Here is a 14,289-nt window from a genome sequence, read left to right on the forward strand (position 1 = left end):
GGTGTTATTTAATGCATCCAAAACAGTGCAACCCTACAACTTTACCTTATATGGTTCTCATAAACATTAAATGATTGCATATTTGTACAACGTTTAAAAGTGTCTGACACACAGTAGCAAGTACTCTCTGTTTAAGTCAATAAATAAATGCATACAATATATGTTGCAGAAGATAGGCGTGAGCAAACATGACATATGAAAATTGTAGATAGGTTACAAGTGGTTAATAAAATCCAGAAAAAGTGTCATAAAGAAGGGGACATGGAATGGATGAGAAAATTGGCAACAGAACTTATTATAAAGTTACCGAAGCAAAATGAAACACCATCAGCCCAGGCATAGATCTGAGATAAACTCATAAAACAGTGAATAGTCGCAGGTGCCAAGAGTATAGGCTGGAAGACTGGGCTTTAAAAGTGAGTTAAGCAGTAATGGGATGCAGAGAATGCTTTCGTACTATTGTTAGATTTATAATATTTGGTGATACTTAAAGGGAGACGAATCCTTTTTGAACTAATCAACCAGTCTTACCAGAGTCACATGTGTAGGTATGTAATGATCACAAAGAACTAGCATACACAGTTTTAGCCATGATTAGTATTGCTGCTATGCTATTCTTATAAGATAGATTCCTTGGAAGATAAGACGTACTTGACATTGATGTAGCTTTCTTCATTCAAGTATACGTGCTTAGCCTTAAAGCTATGAATACAGAGTTGACAATCTGCTTAGCCAATAGTGTCTTAGAACAATCTCCTTTCCCACTTCTTTCCATATCAAGTTTATGGAGAAATGCCTGTTGGAGACTAAAGGGTGAACTCTATTTCCTTCTCTTTGAGCTGAAGTTCTCTCTCTGTGTTCTGCCTCCAGCTCAGATTTCTCTCCTGGTAGATGGGGAGCCAACTGAGGGCAGAGGCCATTACGTCCCTCCTCATAGGCCCAGCATGGAGCACAGAGCATCATATAGAAGGACCTTATGGACTGTGGTTTAGATTGACTTAAGTGGATTGGACTGGTTTGAATTGGGTCAGATGAAAGTGAATAAGAAATAAAACAAGTCCCCCTTTCTTATCATTTTAAAAACAATTTCTTATCTGACTATAGAGTGAAAAAGACATAAAATGATATTTATTATACATCTCAACGGTCCTTCTCTATCTTCAATTTTTACAAACTGCCTGGGATATAAACTACTCCAAACAGCTTGACTCCAAACAGATAGATTTGATTATAAACTGAAAGTGATATTTCATCCTGGTAAGCTGATAAATCATAATGAACAAACTCCATGAAGGTGCATTACTTAACTGAAAGTGAAAGGCTTTTTAAAAACCCTGTTTCAAAAATAGCTCATCATGAATATGTCATTAAAACTTTTTGTATCACAGACTCACAAACCCAGAAAGCCTCTTATAGAAGAAATAGATGAGACTTTTACTGCAATTAGTTTAAGATACAGAAAAATGAAAGAAAGCTTATTCTACATCAAATTAATGTAATACTTAGATGAGTAAATTTATATATTTGCATCATGGAAAAAGATCTTCGAAGTGTAAATAATATGCCACATTTAGTTGTTAAGCAATAGTTTCTATCAATTAGCAAAGTATTACTAAAAAGATAGTCTTGTAGCAAAGTGATGTACTACAAACTTGTGATTTTTTAACACGCTATTTAAAGCCACACACTTTGAACAAATAAAAGTTCTAATAATTTTTTTGGAAATGAACAGTGGCATATAGATGTGTCACTAAAACAATTGAAAAGTTATTTAGAAGTAAGGTAGAAAAGAAAGACTTTTTCTTTTATATTTTTCCAGTCCCCTCATATCTCACACAACGATTGGGAAAGTCTTCTCATTGAAAAACATATTTGGCCTAATATATCTGAAAATAAAAATATAACAATGTTGTTTATATTGGAAGAAATTTCCTAAGAGAGTCAGACATGTAATTCAACATAGTGTATCTAGAATCCGTATGATTATGCTTTTACCTCTCATGTATTGATAATAATTATTCTTTATGAGCTAGCTAATACTCAGGGGAAAAGTGTATGTTTTTTGTCTAGATTGATTCTCTTTTTGATTTTTTCTGTCTGTCTTCATGGGTGTAGCTAAGGAGTATTCTCTTGAGCTGTCGTAATAAGTCATTAGGAGAAAAATAGTGTATTTGAGACTTATAAAACTTTGGAGACTATGAAGATTTGAGGATTACTTTTTCAAACATAAAACAGGATAAGCCAGACATAAAGGGGTACATAGCGAGTGATTCTACTCATGCTTAGCTCAGAATCAAGCACAACTAGTCTATGGTCCTGTCAGGATAGTGGTTACTTACCCTGGGCACTAGGCTTCAGGGATTTTGTTGGGTGAATGGTGTATTTCTGGAGCTGGATGCTGGTTAGATGAGTGGGTTCAGTTTGTGAATATTTCATTAGCTATTCATTTTCCTTTGGGTATACAACATACCTCAAAAAGAAGTCCGAAATAAAATAAATAGAACAATAGAAATGAAAACCATTCAGATTTCCTTTCCCTAATCCCAACAGTACTCATATTGTCCTCAGTCATAAGACTGTTTAACAGAAGCAGAATTTTGAATCTTCTGCTTCTACCTTGTGTGATTTTCTTTTTCCCGTCACGAGCTGGGCTAACGTCTGAGGTCCAGGCCACAGCCTGCTGGTGGGAAGCCCATTCACCTTTCCCTGTGAACTAACGCTGTTCTGCCATGTTAACAGGTGAGTTGTGTGAGGAGAAACTGGACTTCTGTGCCCAGGACCTGAACCCTTGCCAGCATGACTCCAAATGCATCCTTACACCAAAGGGATTCAAGTAAGTCAGAGGCCACCTTGGTGCTCACAGTTGGGGGAAGGGGACTTTTCTTTCAGGAACCCCTGTTTTCTACCTGCTTGCTGTTCAGGACCTGGGTTCACACCATTAGTCAAGATTAAAGGGACAGATTGTCTACTGTCAATGGCATTGGTATCAATGCCTCTTGTATCAATGGCATTTGTATCAGTGTTCATCTGCAGCATGGACTTCTATTTTTCAGTCCACTAAAGACACAGATAAATAAAAGAGAGTGTTTTCTTTTGCTCCATGACTCTTCCTGGAAAATCATGAATGAAATAAAGTAGGCTTTGACTGTATTTACCTAAATATATTTCAAGGCCAAATAAATTTGTAATATCTGCTAGGTGTTTTATTATCTGAATGGAAGTCTATGGTAAAATAGGGAGTTTAATGTAATGTGACAAAATTTGTTGATCTGCAGCAATACTTTAGCTATCTAAGGCGAAGAAGAGAGTGAGCCCATACGTCCCAGGCTGCCACAGGACAGTCCTAGTTTATGCCCGTTGTCTCAGCGTAATTCCTAATAGTCCCCCCTTCACCTTACACATGTCTTGTGTGGGATGATAAAGCACTCTAGATAGAGGGTTTCCTCAAATAAACTCGGAACTTCAAAATCAGTTTTTATGTCCTCCTCAGCAGTCTTTCTAAAATATGTTTGGTATCAAATTAAATTATTCCTTCACCACAATCCTGAAATAGTTTAAGGGTCTGTCAATGGCAACTACTCTCCTCAGAGATGGCAGTAGTTTACAGATCATCTTGTCCAAATTCCTCCTTTTAAAACTGAAGAAACCATGGCGCAGGGAGGTCTGTGGCTTTCCAAAGATCTCAAGGTCATTCAGAGACAGAGCTGGCATTTAGCTATGTCCTCCCGGCTGCTTGCCTCTAACAGAGGTTACCTCTAAGAAGTTCTGTAGTTTATTAGCACTGCAGTTGGTTGGTTATGGAAGGTAAGCTGGATTCTCAGGACTGACACAATCAGGTTGAAGAGCTGAGCTGTGTTTATGTTGGACAGTTAACAAGTACCATTTGTTCGTTATGCAGTATGTATTGAGCACCTGCCATGGGTCCGTAGCAATACTATCATCTTATGTTTTTATTGTGCTTTGTAGCTTGATTGACATAGGATTCAGAGAATTAAAAACGATTCAGGTCAGGAACAATTTCATAGGAGGAGATGGGATTTGAACTGAGGCTCTAACATACTGAAACTTGTCAACAGATCATCAGATGTTCCAAATTGGATGGGAGGTGAGGTAAATATTGCCAGGCCCCCAATGCCCCACTTCCTTTAAAGATCAATCTGGATAAAATATTTATTCTCAACTTTTATTCAGAGAATTTTTTTGATGCAATTTGGTTTAAAATCCATCATTTTAGAATATACAGGTACAGTTGCAGCACCTGCCTATTCCAGAGCAATTAGAGGGATCATTTTATAAACTATATAAATGTCTGACCAATGTACTGTACACTTGAAACAAATAAAATAAAACTTTTTAAAATGTACAAAATAAGCAACAAAAGAAAAAGAAAACAATACCTTTGATTGTACTTTTTATTGTATTTTGGTTTACAACCCATTACGAAAACCAAAAGTATACTGAAATCTTTATTTTATACAAAATTCTATATTGCATTTGTTCCTCTAAACATTGTACATAAATTATTTGAACTCCTAATGTCTTTGATCTGCCCACAATCAAATTTGCCAAACTGAAAATCTATCACTTTCATAACTAACTTTATCATTTCTCAGAGAAATGAGTCAGTAAAGAACGTGGGGTTTTTTTTGCAACTGCTACTCAGGTTTCACAGGGCTTTGTGCATTGTAATTATAACATAAAGTATTATTAAGACAGTGGAAATCATTAAAAAACAAAGGCGTTCACTTTCAAAAAGACAGATCTTCGATTCAATATTTTCTATTACTATCAATTAGATTGCACACTCTTAAAAGTGCATCTCACTCAATTATAGGTTAACTAATCTGGGAACATGTTTTCAGCAATAATTTGTCAGTTTGTCTTACGGTTATATGTAGCATATCAGAAAACAGGTTATGTCATAGCATTGCTATTACTCCCATATTATAAATAATCGCGTATTGTGGAAAAGAGAGTTTCAAAAAAAAAAAAAAAACTTAAAAACCAAAACTATATGAAGCTGCTAAAGAAAAACTTCTTCTGACAAATGTTGTTTGGACAAGTTACAGTCTTTCTTTAAATTCATTTTCTTATTACCGAGCTAAGAGAGTTGGTTTTACTTCTCGTGCTTTATTATATACCTCATAAATCTCCTAAATTGCTTTGAGATATTTTTAGAGCACAATATGCCATAAGCAGTATTTTCAAGCATGCATCTTACTTAGTCAGCTTTTGGGCTTGTAAACAGTATATTTTATAGTCTTTGCTTTCTTCCTCACTCCTTGTCAGATAATGGAGTTGAGGGAATATGATAGGTTTTATTGTTAATGCAAACTTTAAGAAATTCCTAATTAAATATGTTTTTCCTGTTGTAAAACTAGGTCCGAGGATCAAAAGAAAGACCTAAATAAATAAATAAATAAATAAATAAATAAATAAATAAATAAATAAATAAATAAATAAATTGGCCATAGCATGACTCCAAGTTCTAATGGGCATGAAAATGGTATTTGTAGAGAAGAAATATAAAATAGCTCTTAGACAGCCACTGCGGTGAATCTACTGTTCTCTTATCTTTTACTTTGATTTCTTTTCTCAGATAAATAATTCAGAGTGTTTCAAAGCACTTCTTCTTTCTTTTAATGCTCGGCAGTTTAGTGGCTCTGCTCACATTAACGTCGATGGAAGCTCTCTTCTCGAGGCTCGCCCGTCTACTTGAGAATGTCTGTGGCCACTTAGGCTCCATTTAACTTCGGACTTGTTGTTTACTTTGTTATGATTTAGCATGAAAACCACTGGCTCTAGGGCAAGCATACTTATGCCATGAGCTCATTTTATTTCTTAATTCATACATGCAGAGCTGAAAGGCTGCGTGTTACTCCATTTATTTTAATTCATTAGCTCTCCAGTAACTCTTAAATCCCTATTTTGCATTTTCAGACAAAACCCCTGGCATTCAGTAATGTCCATATTCACTTGGGTGTTTTTAATTATCCTCATTCACTTAAACGCTAATGGCTTTGAAATAGAAAAGTGGATAATTACTGCAGATTAAACCATAAAGACTTTTATAGGATTATACTTAATGGAATTATTTAAAAATACCTACCATTTATTGATCATGCATTATATATCAAACACTATGCTAATCTTTTTACAGATAGTGTTTTTCTTTAATCTTTTAACAAACCTACAAGATGGAGACTATTTTATTCTATGCATTTTACAGATGAGGAATTGAACACTTAGATTAAGTAAGTAACTTAGTCAGGATGACATACACTAAAGGATGAAGTCGGGATACAAACCCAGTTCTCTCTGCAAAGTCCAGATTCTGTAAATCTACACCTTAGTTCCCCGGTTTGTCCTTTCAAGTCAGCAAACCTGTTCTTAAACCTAAAATACAAATGCTCATGGAAGCCCAATGTGTCAAACTAACATGTCACAGCAGGGAGTGTTGGGGGCTGAGGGCGGGCAGAGGGAAGCTGCCGGGAATAGCCGCCATGGCCATATCTACACTGTTTCCAGGGTCCCCAAAGCATAATTTGAAAACCACTACACTGGCCACACTGTTTTAGCTCGGGCAACTGTAAAGTCCTGGGTCCTCGGTGTCATAGCGAGAGATTCCAGGGGTTGGCACTCGAGAATGACAGGTTTTATAGAGCACACAGGGATTCTCCAACGGCATGGTGCAGTGGTTAGAAGTTCAGGCTCTCTGGTGTGATTGTTTGGGTTCAGTTCTTGGCTGTGGCACTTACAAGTTGAATGTCCTTGGGTAAGGTACAATTTGTCCTTCAGTTTCCTTGTCTATAGAGTAGAGGAATGGTCTCACCAATGGCACAGGGCTGTGGAGAGGATTCAATGAATCCACATAAGCCAAAGTGCTTAGAGTAGGGTCTGACACAGAGGAAGTGCTCGAAGAACAAATGCCAGCTATGTGTTCATCCCTGGTTATTCACCGTCAGTGCCACAGAGACCCCTTTTGCCCTCACTCCACCAGAAAAAACAGACCAAAAAACTGTCTTAAGAGATCGGCCCTGGGAATTGTTTATCAGCTCTCCTGCCCCGCTGTTAGGTCAGGTCTGTTCTGCTGTAACGATTATCTGGATTCATTATGAATTAGGGTATCTGATGTTAACATATGTTTTTCATAAGAATATATTTCATTCCAATATATCTATTCTTTATTAGAAAGTTTTAAAAACTTTTATTTTTTTAAATATGCTTAATATTGTTAGTAAGTTTGACAACATAGTACTTTTATCATCTCAACTGCTCAAATGAATTAGACAGAGCCAAAAATAGAGGATGCTATGAGCAAATAAAGTGGAGAAAGAAGGGAAGAAAGGAGAGAGGGAAGAGGAGGGAGAATGGAGAGGGAGAGGAAGGAAAGCAAGAGAAAGCAGGGACAGAGAAAATGAGGGAGAGAAGGAGGGAGGGAGGGAGAGAGGGAAGAAGAAGGAAGGGAGGGAAGGAAGGCAGGAAGGAAAGGAGGAAAGGAAAGGGAAGGGAAGGGAAGGAAAGAGAAGGGAGGGGAAAGGGAAAGAGAAAGGAAAGGAAGAAGGAAGGAAAGAGGAGGAGAGGAAAGCAAGCAAGATAGAAGGGAGGGAGGGAAGTACCCTGTTAAAACAATTCTAGTCTCATTTGGATCGTTGATACTATCATCAGAAAGATAAAATTACCCTTCCTCTGATAGATCACAGTGAGAAACTGTGGGATACTTTGCAGACCAATGTTGTTCTCTAGGCATCCATTAACTTGGGCGTGCTAGGCGCCCGTTCTAAATAAGTTTTTTAGATTTTTAGATAGTACTATTTTTTTTTCTAAATGAAATGCAACTATTTTACTTATTTTGGCTCGGTGGGTCTGAAACCGTTTACCTGCTTGTTCCAACAGATGTGACTGCACACCAGGGTACATCGGCGAGCACTGCGATGTTGATTTTGACGACTGCCAAGATAACAAGTGTAAAAATGGAGCCCACTGCACAGACGCAGTGAATGGCTATACATGCGTCTGCCCCGAAGGCTACAGGTAAGAGAAGAAATACACATTTGTATGCAGAGTTAAGTCTCACGCGACTCAATTTACATGGGCAATTCAGTACAATTTAATCAACGCATGTATTCTATTTATTCCTTAGTGGCTTGTTCTGTGAATTTTCACCACCCATGGTCCTCCCTCGTACCAGCCCGTGTGATAATTTTGATTGTCAGAATGGAGCTCAGTGCATCATCAGAATAAACGAGCCAATATGCCAGTGTTTGCCCGGCTACCAGGGAGAGAAGTGTGAAAAATTGGTCAGTGTGAATTTTGTAAACAAAGAATCTTATCTTCAGATTCCTTCAGCCAAGGTTCGGCCCCAAACGAACATCACACTTCAGGTAAGAGTTCTCCCACCAGCAAGAGCTGATCTCATTTAAGCCAATTCAGCTTCAAAGCATAAACATCCGTGGTAGTTTGTGAGTGATGTCTGTTTCTTAAATAGACAGTTACAGGCCGCATAACACAATGAGAGAAAATGCTCCTTGTGTGAAAAGCTTAATCTTCTCTTCTGCATTTGTATTTCTCAAAAGTAAATAGGAACCAGGTATTTTTATTCATTACTTGATTGTTTTTAACACACACACACAGAGCAACAAAATGCATCTCTTTGTTTTATGCTTGGGTGAAGGCGATTCATTTGTTTATTTTTATAAATACGGTTCAGGCTGCACACAGGGGGAAGCTTCTCTTAGGAAAACTAAATTTAAGAAGAGTACAGGTGAGACAGAACCCACGCTGGCAAAATATTCACCAAGTATCTTTTAACTTTTCAACAAACACCTTTAAGAATCGACACAAAATTAACGAACTCGGTTTTATTTTAAATCTTTACACCTTTGAGCAATGATTAGCAAGGTTAGACTAGTTTAGGGTACATGGAACAAATGGGGGCTGTACATTTGTTTTATCTGGTAAGCAAAATATTTTGATTTGTTTTCAATTCAAATGGCTTCAGCCTGTTTTTGTAGACGCCACTCTTTATTTGATTTACCCTGGCACTTCAATGAGGAGCAGGGGTGCTTTATACATCGTGAAAAATGTGACTCTGGAAGGCAGACACATTCTCTAGAAAACTGGTCCCTCTATTTCCCAGTATCTGCCACTCTGGATTGTTTTACGTACCCAGTGGCGTTCAGGTTTAAGTCCTAACGTTGATGAAACTGGTCTTTCAAAGGTCCCAGAAAGCCAGAAAACAAGATAAAAACAGAAATTTCCTCCCCTTTTCATGCCATAACTATAAATAATATGAAATATGCAAATCTTGCTCAGTGCCGTCGCATTTCACAAATGCCGTAAATGAAGCCCACTGCAGCAGCAAAAAGATCCAGTAAGTGGAACTGCCAGAAAAGGAAGTTCTAAGTATACGCAATGGTGTTTGCTTAAGTATTTGTTATTGTTCTTTTTAATGGAACAGAAATCTGATCCTTCTATCCCTGATTTGTTTTTATCACCCTCTGCTGAGAAAATATAGTTTGAAATTGAAGGGGGAGAGCTCAATTTACTTTAAATGCTTTGAACTTTAATGATGTGGAAAATATTTTTCAACTTTAATTTCCTGAAGTATAAATCATGTATATAAATTCCTCGTTTTTGCATATTTCATAGGACATGCATCTTTAAGCTTCATCACTGCCAATACAGAAAGAATAAAAATACGCTTATGAAATTTAAAAACTTTTAAGAATTCTTTAGGAACTTATTTGCAGCAAAGTAATTTAGAATAGATCATCTTTCAAGTCATCATTTAAACGTGCGTTAGTATTTTGTCATAGCCATAAGGAAAAAATTAACCATAGCAACAACTCCTCGCCAAACAGTGTTGTTTCTTTTTGATGAAATATGTCTGGATGACTATATGTCCTGCTAATGTCAAGGGTACTTCCTACTAGATTGCCACAGATGAAGACAGCGGAATCCTCCTGTATAAGGGGGACAAAGACCATATCGCTGTGGAACTCTACCGGGGACGTGTTCGCGCTAGCTATGACACCGGCTCCCACCCGGCTTCTGCCATTTACAGGTGAAGATCTCTCAGTTACTGGTAAAGGTGAAAACGATTGTTTCATGAAGAACTGCTTCTCCTCTATTATTTTGTATTTCGGAGGGAAGGGAATACGTTGGCTGCGGCACGCTCTGTGATGTGTGTCAGAGGCCTGGCAGGAGCAGATGGCATACGCAAGCTGGGTAATTGGAGGAGAGATTTATAAGAGGATGCCAGGTTTCCCCCGCTCGGTGAAAGTGAGCATGCCTATGAAACCTTTTGTAAACCGAAAAGGCATAAGGCGAAGAAGCGGTTAACCTGACAATGCATCTCGCTAACAGATGCACAAAAATAAATGGAGGCAGAGCACAGATGCTCACAGACACAGTTCAGAGCTGGGGCGGACGGATGCTGGGATGTTGGGTGTAGTTTCCAGGGAAGGAGCTTGATGGCGCCACTCTCTCTGCTCTGGGCGCAAAAAAATGCCGAACTCTATTTTCACTTTTCTGCGTTTTTCGGAAAAGCAGAAATCTTCTCTGGATTTCTTTTGGTTAGGGAAAAACAGGTACCGATGTAGATCTTTTGAAAACACAAAGTTGCGATAAAGTGAACTTTCAAAAAGTGGGGGCAACCTGTGTTTACAAAGATTGGTAGAAATAGCATATCAGCCTGGCGCTTGTAAGGAGGGACATTACTACGACCCACACGCTGGAAAGAGTGAGGGGAGGCAGTGGGTTTGGAAACCCAGGCTCAGAAGGAGAGTTGTGGAGAGGACTGCGTGACAGGAGCTGTGACCTTCCGTGCAGGGATGCATTCTGCCCTCAAGCCAGAAGCCAGGGTTTTAGATACCGACCTCACTCGCCTTCCTCCCCACCATCTCCTGCCCCTTCCTCCCTTTGGCCAGATTAGATGCCAGAACACAGTGGATCCAGGGATCCCAGTAATGCAGCTCTCCCGTGAGCCTCCAGGGCTCAGGGCAGGGCGACTTGAGGAGGGTAGCTCTAGAGGAACAGCTGCAAGAGACACTCAACACAGTGAGTTACTATTCATGTGACCTACTGTGTGCCAAGCACTGTTGTAAACATTCAGAAATAAAGCTTACATATAATTAACCAGTGGACACATACAACATGTGATCAGTCATCTTATTCATTCTGGAAGTTTTTTGATTATATAACATATTGACGGTATATTGGAGATGTGGAAGGGATCATATTCATGGGGCATAAACTTTGCTAAAAGTGTGTTTTTTACACGACTAACCTTCAGAGCCCCTCTATTGGGTCTCAACACCAACTGTCTATTATCTTGCAGAAAATTTACCCAGTTAATTTCTTCACATGTAAAATAGAACAAGGTCTCAAATTTAGAGCAGGCTCATAAGTCATATACAGTCAGTTTTTCCAGGTAGATAACGTCACAGAACTAAGCAGACCAACAGAAAGAATATAATATGTTCTCATTCTGTTACTCTTGAAAAAAATGTAACTTTTCAGAGAAGTATCCCTCTATTACAAATAGCCTTGATGTTGGTAATAAAATAGGAGTGGTTATGACTGCAGTGAAGCCAAAGCAAATCACTGTCCAGACAGGACTGGGCTGCATCTGCTTAGTTCTCTCTGAATGCTGCCCTATGAAAATGTGGGTTTACCAGAACTCCAGATTTTTCAAGCAAAGACAAAAATCTAGATTTTTTTAAAATATAAAGTTTTCTCTCCTTTAAATATTGATTTACATTTTTTTTAAGTACCACATGTAGTAAACAAAATACATCTATTGGCCAAACAAGCTTGCCAACAAATCTGGGCATTGATTGGGACATAAAGTGGAGATACTGACCTCTATATTATTGCTATTATTCATATATATAGCAATTTTTTTCAAAAGCGTTCGCATCCTATTCAATCGTTCATAACAATTCCAGCAAAGTCGATGCCAATTGCAGCCATGAATGGAATCCAATAAATCCTTTTGGTGGTGAGCTAACCCACTTGGGAATATTTACAGCATGGAAACAAACACATAATTATTGGTTTCCAAGTAGAACACAATTGTTATTTCGTCTCCAAATGGTGATGAATTAGTGCCAACATTTTAGATATTGCTAGGCCTTAAATTATATAGCCTCTATTTGATTCAGCTCATAAAAAGATGTCAGAATATTGATTTTGAGGTTCATTTTTCTTTCTGATTTTTTTTTTTTTTTTGGTTTTATGCAATGAAACAGCAGAGAACTCTCAGAAACCATAAGAAAGCTTCTTGAGGTTGGCTTATTAAAGCTAGTGTTCACTTAAAATATTTCTAATATTTTAGTATACATAAAAATAAAAGTTGTAGAAACCCAAATGATTATATCCAAATGATAACTGCAAAGAGCTTATTTTTAGTTTTTGTTCATTACCTTTTTTTGCCTAACAAACAATAGAGCATGCCCTGTGACAATTTATAAAGAAGAATAATACCACGTACCGCACTTTTCATTATGAACCAGAAGTCTACTTCTAGTGAAAGTTTCTGTTTGCCACTCATCTAATAGATATATATTTTTCAAGGTCCAGGGAAAACATAGCTTTCATTTAATTCTGACTTTATTTTGTGACACAACAACTAAGAAAAGTTATTACATTATTTTTAAGTAAAAGAAAAGAAGCGACACTTTCCTAAATCCAGATAGATGACTGAGTAATTGATCAATTGATATGGTCTGTATATAAAAATATAATATATTAATATTCTAAATAGTAATAGAGAAATGCTTTTGTGAAGTGGAAATTATAAAGAACAATTAAAATTATTTTAACACACTAGGAGAATCTACTAAGGAATAATCATAGTAGCTAAAATGTGTGTTCAGATTTAGACTTGGCCAATCACTATTATATAAATGTAGGGAAGGTACTTAATCTTTCTGTGCATCAGAATCCATATCTGTAAATAATAGTACAGACCCGACCCCCATAAGGTCCCTGTGCAGATTAAATTCTGAACTCAGTTCTGACCTCACTCCTCACTGAATTGTCTTCATTCTCATCTCTCTTTTAGCACTACAGGAAATTTTTGTCTGGTATCTCTGGAGTATAGCAGAGAAGTTAAAAGTGTATCCTCTATCCTTATACATTAACACTAGAAGTGCAGACTGTTTACAATTTATATGAAGGGCAGTTTGAAAATATCTATCAAAATTGCAAATACATTTACTCTCTGACCTGTGATATCAAGCACAAAGGTAGTCTATTGTGGCATTAGTTATAAAAATGAATGGAAACAATTCAAATTTTCTATCTAAATAACCACGGTACATCTACATGATGGAATTTACTGTTAAAAAGAATGGGAAGAAAGGAAGAGAAAGTATGAGAGAGTTCTCTGTGCCTGACATTGAAAGATTTCCAAGGTATATTGCTCAGTTCAAAAAAAAAAAAATTATAAAGCAGACCAATGTCAAAGGAAGGTCAATAAATATATGCATTTTTATTTACATATATTTGCATAAAGACAAACCTAGAGATAGAGAGGGAAGAGGGGTGGTAGAAACAAGACTAGTATGAGAACATTATTTTATATCATTTTGATTTTTGAACCATTTGGATGTATTTTTTACTCAAAACAAAAATTGGAGTAATAAAAAAGATCAGGTGTTCTAAAAGCAGTCAGCCTTGATTCAGATGCCAGCTCTGCCATCTATTAAATGTGTGTCTTAAGAAACTGGGTAAGCTCTCTGGGCCTCACCTGGTAAAGGGGTTTAATAAATCATAGCTTGTTCCATCTTTGTGGGATTGTGATAAGAATTTTATGATTCAATATATGTAAAATATTTAGAACAATGCATTGCTATTAATAAACGATGATAGCTGTTAGGATTATAAGTTCAGAGTGTCCAAAACTGAGTTGATTTCCTTTGTTTCACCTCATGTGTGTCCTTGTTACATTTCTAATTTCATCAAGAGGCATCATCATCTTCCTGGGCATCATTGGCGTCATGCAGTTGCTCTTAATCTTTTTCTTCCCTTCACCTTCAATTTGTCCCAAGTCTTAACTCTGTCCTACTAATTTCCTGGCATTTATCAAATGCTTCTGACCTTGCTCAGGACTTAGCAGAATGTGAACTCTGATGAAAGCGATTCCTTCTCCATCGTTATAGCAAAACCCATCAATAACACTGTTGCCATCAGCTTTCTCGTTAGTTGCTTAATGAATATTTTCTCTGTTTGAATTAAATTTTAAAATCTTGATGTGTGCCCACTTTACATAACATTATTAAA

The 14,289-nt window shown here is 37.2% G+C and overlaps 1 protein-coding gene across 6 annotated transcripts in view; it reads left to right on the plus strand.

Annotated features, from left to right (window-relative positions):
- The window catches only part of SLIT2 (slit guidance ligand 2), a 321,586-nt gene that overhangs the window by 291,456 nt on the left and 15,841 nt on the right, over positions 1-14,289 (plus strand). For all 6 annotated transcript variants that reach the window (XM_016121248.2, XM_016121250.2, XM_016121252.2 and 3 more), the window contains 4 exons: positions 2,740-2,833; positions 7,897-8,034; positions 8,144-8,384; positions 9,936-10,066. In XM_016121248.2, coding sequence (XP_015976734.1) covers positions 2,740-2,833; positions 7,897-8,034; positions 8,144-8,384; positions 9,936-10,066 — 604 coding nt within the window. The remainder of the gene's footprint in view (positions 1-2,739; positions 2,834-7,896; positions 8,035-8,143; positions 8,385-9,935; positions 10,067-14,289) is intronic.

This window comes from Rousettus aegyptiacus, unplaced genomic scaffold (assembly GCF_014176215.1).
Source record: "Rousettus aegyptiacus isolate mRouAeg1 unplaced genomic scaffold, mRouAeg1.p scaffold_m13_p_10, whole genome shotgun sequence".
In the NCBI taxonomy this organism is placed as follows: domain Eukaryota; kingdom Metazoa; phylum Chordata; class Mammalia; order Chiroptera; family Pteropodidae; genus Rousettus; species Rousettus aegyptiacus.